Consider the following 3,596-nt stretch of genomic DNA (forward strand, 5'->3'; position numbering starts at 1 on the left):
AAAAAAAAAAAAAAAAAAAGAAAGAAAAACAGCCCAGTGTGGTGGCGCACTCCTTTAATCCCAGCACTTGGGAGGCAGAAGCAGGCAGATTTCTGAGTTCGAGGAAACAGAGTTAGTTCTAGGACATCCAGGACTACACAGAGAAACCCTGTCTCAAAAAAAAAAAACAACAAAAAAATAAAAATAAATAAATAAAACAAAACAAAAACCACCCCCCCACACACACAAAACCAAACCAAACAACCAACCCAACAAAACCAAAATAGTTATTTCCAAACGAAGTAAAAAAGATAATAGTGCAAACTAGCCTGGAGGTGACCTAACACAGTGGCCTGGCTTAGTCAGCATGTGAGAGTGTCTGGGCTGCACTCTCCAGCACCACACACATGGCCTGGAGTGCAAGGAGCAAAGGGAAAGCCATTGCTTTGTGGCTCCTTCATTAGTGAGTGGGCCTGGATACAGCTCATTCCAAGTGCTTATCTGCACCAGGCAGCACTTCTCTCACCAGTGAATAAAACCAAGGGTGCTACAGCACAATTTGGGGGAGGGGCAGAGAATGATTAGAACATGATCAAGAAAGTCTGGGAGGCCAGGTGTGGTGTCACCCACCTTAAGGCTAGTACTAGGTAGGCAAGGGAGGCAAATGTGAGTTCGAAGAGAGCCTGCCTAGTCCATTTCAGGAGGTATAGCCCAATCAACTCTGCACAATGGGAAAAAAAAAGGCCTAGAAGAATTTCCAAATCATCTGGCTAGAGACCATTTATTGAATGTCTACTATAAACCAACTGCCTTAAAGACATAGTTTCGTTTATTTATCCTCACAAGTTCATGAGGTAGGCAGTCAATTCCACTCGAAGGGCAGATCCCAAGGCACGGTCAGAAGACCAACAGAGGCCACAGGTCAGGTGGTGGTGTTTGGGAAGCAAAACCTCTTAAAGAAGCTAGGAGTGGGGGCTTGGGGGTGGGGGAAGCAGCAACAGCTGGGAGAATATGGACCCCTAAAACCACCAGCCCCAGTGGGAGATTCCGCTGGTCAAAATGAGTAGGTCGGCTTTCTGCAGTCCTAGCTAGCTTGTGCAGACCCTGGTGGTCGCCAGCATGTCCAGTGCAGGATTAGGTAGGTGTCCGTAGGGGTCCTGGTCCCAGGATCTCAGGCCAGACTCTCTTCCTCCTCTCCAATAGGGCTAGGCAGCCAGGGTGGCGCAGGAGCCCGAGGCCCCGGAATCGACACGGTGGTAAAAGGTTCAGGAGTTGGCCCCGGGATGGGGGCAGTCGGCTCAGGACATGCGGGAGGCTCCAGCTCAGGTTCCCGCAGGCTGGGGTCAAGCAATGGGTCTCCACAACCGCACTCAACGCCTCCGCCATCCGCCGCGCCTGCACAGCCACAGCTGGCTGCAGTGGAGGCCTCTGACACGCAGCTGTTTTTACGCCTTAACAGCGACAGGCGCCGCCCCAGCGGACCCACAGAACCCGCCCCCGCCGGCAGGAGGCGCTGCAGAAAGTCCCCGTGAGCATCTCCCAGCGGGCCATCCACGCCGTCCAGCCGCTGGAACTGCATGTCCTCTTTAGCCAGCCTACAGGGTGGACAGGAGTCATCACTGAAGCCTTGCTCCTTTGCGTTGATGTGTTATTCCATTTTAGTTTTCTGCTCCCCCATCCCCGCCCTATCAGGGTTTGTTTGTGTAGCCCTGGCTAGAACTTACTGAGATCTACTTACCTCTGCCTCCTGAGTCCTGGCATTAAAGACCTGGCATTAATAGTGTGCCACCACTACTTGGCTAGCTTTTTGGTATTAGTGTAGTTGTTGTTTTATTTTTTAAGTAGAGGAAAGGTAGATTAAGGAAAGAGAGGCACTCCAAGGAGTAGAAGAGGTCTCAAAGGAGAAACACTGTCTTTCCCTCTCCTCCCCCACCTCTCTCTGTGTTGTTTGGTCTGACAAAGCTTCATTCCTTAGTTCTTACTGACCAGAAATTCACTATGTAGTCCAGACTGGCCTCAAACTTGTGGGTGAATCAACCTTTTGGGTCTTGTCTCCCCAGTCCTGGGACTGACTACAGGTCTGTGCCCTCACATCTGGGTCTGCCAATTTATCTCTGTCTGTTTAGCGGTGTTTGAGATGGAAACTAGGACCTCTTCCATGATAGACTAGACCCTACTCTCATCCAGGCTTTTCTCTTCTTAATCCACAAGGCAGGATTCGAAGCACCTGAGACCCACCTAGCTCCAGCCACCTTTATGGACCTAGGCATATCTTCTGGTGCTGTAACCTCAATCATGGCCACATCTTGTCTTTAAAAGTCTTTAGATCTGCCCCCAATCTCCAACTGATGACCAGTTTCCACCTCAGTCACAGCCCTGAACTTGATCTAGTTGCATAGCCAAACTCCTGATTCCCTCGGCTCCACCTCCCGAGTGTTAGGGTTCCTAGTGTTTTTTTTTTTTGTTTGTTTGTTTTTTGTTTTTCCAAGACAGGGTTTCTCTGTATAGTACTGGCTGTCCTGGAACTCACTCTGTAGACCAGGGTGGCCTCGAACTCAGAAATCTGCCTGCCTCTGCCTCCCGAGTGCTGGGATTAAAGGCGTGCGCCACCGCGCCCAGTTTAGGGTTCTTAGTGTGAGCCACCTTTCCAGGCAAAATTGTCTATCTTGGTTACTGGAACTCCTTTTCCCCCCATTAAACCACAGACCATAGACCCTTCTAGGCCTGCAGAGTTCTAAGCCACACCCACCCCGCTAACTTACGCTATATCAAAGGTGGAGCCCTGGAAGGAGGGCTGCTGAAGCAGGAAAGCGGTGGCCGCGGTGTAGGGCGCGCGAGCTTCTGCTGCATCCCAGTATAGATCTTTCTCCAGCATGGCCAAGTCGTCATACATCTCATCTACAGCTAGCATGGACACCTGAGGATGTGGACAGGCAGGGCAGGGTGGGTGGAGCCCTCACGGTGTGTAATCAAAGAGTGAAGGGTGTTTAGGGTGAGGTCTAGGAGAGTCTGGGACCACTTTAGGAAACTCTTAGGTGTGTGCACCAGGAGGAGACGCTGACCTGAAAGTTGCGGTCAATAAGAAAGTTGGTCTCAAAGTCGTCATCGTCCTCTCCGAAAGGGTTAATAAGCTGCTCTGCTACCTGAGTTCAGAGAAGAGAGGCAGGTGGAGCTTGGAGAACCTTTCAAATCCCACTCTTCCGTTCCTGCCTCAGGGCCCTACCCACCTTAAGCCAGCCAGCGTAGAAGAAGAACTGCAGCAAGGTGAAGATGGGTACGCATAGGTCCAGGGTGTGGTCTTTGTAGCCCTGTGCAGGGTCTAGGAACTGACGGCCGATGAGGCAAGCCAAGAAGTAGCTGTACACTGCGATAGTGACTACCTATGGACCAGGCAAATGGAAACCAGATCTCTCCTAACCCCCCTCCTCCCCCTTGCGCCTCAGGGAGTCCTGGAAAGATCAGTACTAGCATTGAACAGCAGGGTGATTGAGTTGTAATTGACTTTCAGCCCTTACATTTTTTTTAAAAGATTTATTTATTTATTATTATATGTAAGTACACTGTAGCTGTCTTCAGACACACCAGAAGAGGGCGTCAGATCTCATTACGGATGGTTG

The 3,596-nt window shown here is 50.4% G+C and overlaps 1 protein-coding gene across 2 annotated transcripts in view; it reads right to left on the bottom strand.

The window, feature by feature from the left end:
- Positions 1–814: 814 nt before the first annotated feature.
- The window catches only part of Best2 (bestrophin 2), a 7,512-nt gene continuing 4,730 nt past the window's right edge, over positions 815–3,596 (bottom strand). For both annotated transcript variants that reach the window (XM_021170460.1, XM_021170461.1), the window contains exons 7-10: positions 3,207–3,359; positions 3,042–3,122; positions 2,742–2,896; positions 815–1,574 (exon numbers count right to left, since the gene is read on the bottom strand). In XM_021170460.1, the coding sequence (XP_021026119.1) occupies positions 1,151–1,574; positions 2,742–2,896; positions 3,042–3,122; positions 3,207–3,359 (813 nt within the window). In that variant the 3' untranslated portion in view covers positions 815–1,150. The remainder of the gene's footprint in view (positions 1,575–2,741; positions 2,897–3,041; positions 3,123–3,206; positions 3,360–3,596) is intronic.

The sequence above is a fragment of the Mus caroli genome, chromosome 8 (genome assembly GCF_900094665.2).
Source record: "Mus caroli chromosome 8, CAROLI_EIJ_v1.1, whole genome shotgun sequence".
NCBI classification, from domain to species: Eukaryota; Metazoa; Chordata; class Mammalia; order Rodentia; family Muridae; genus Mus; species Mus caroli.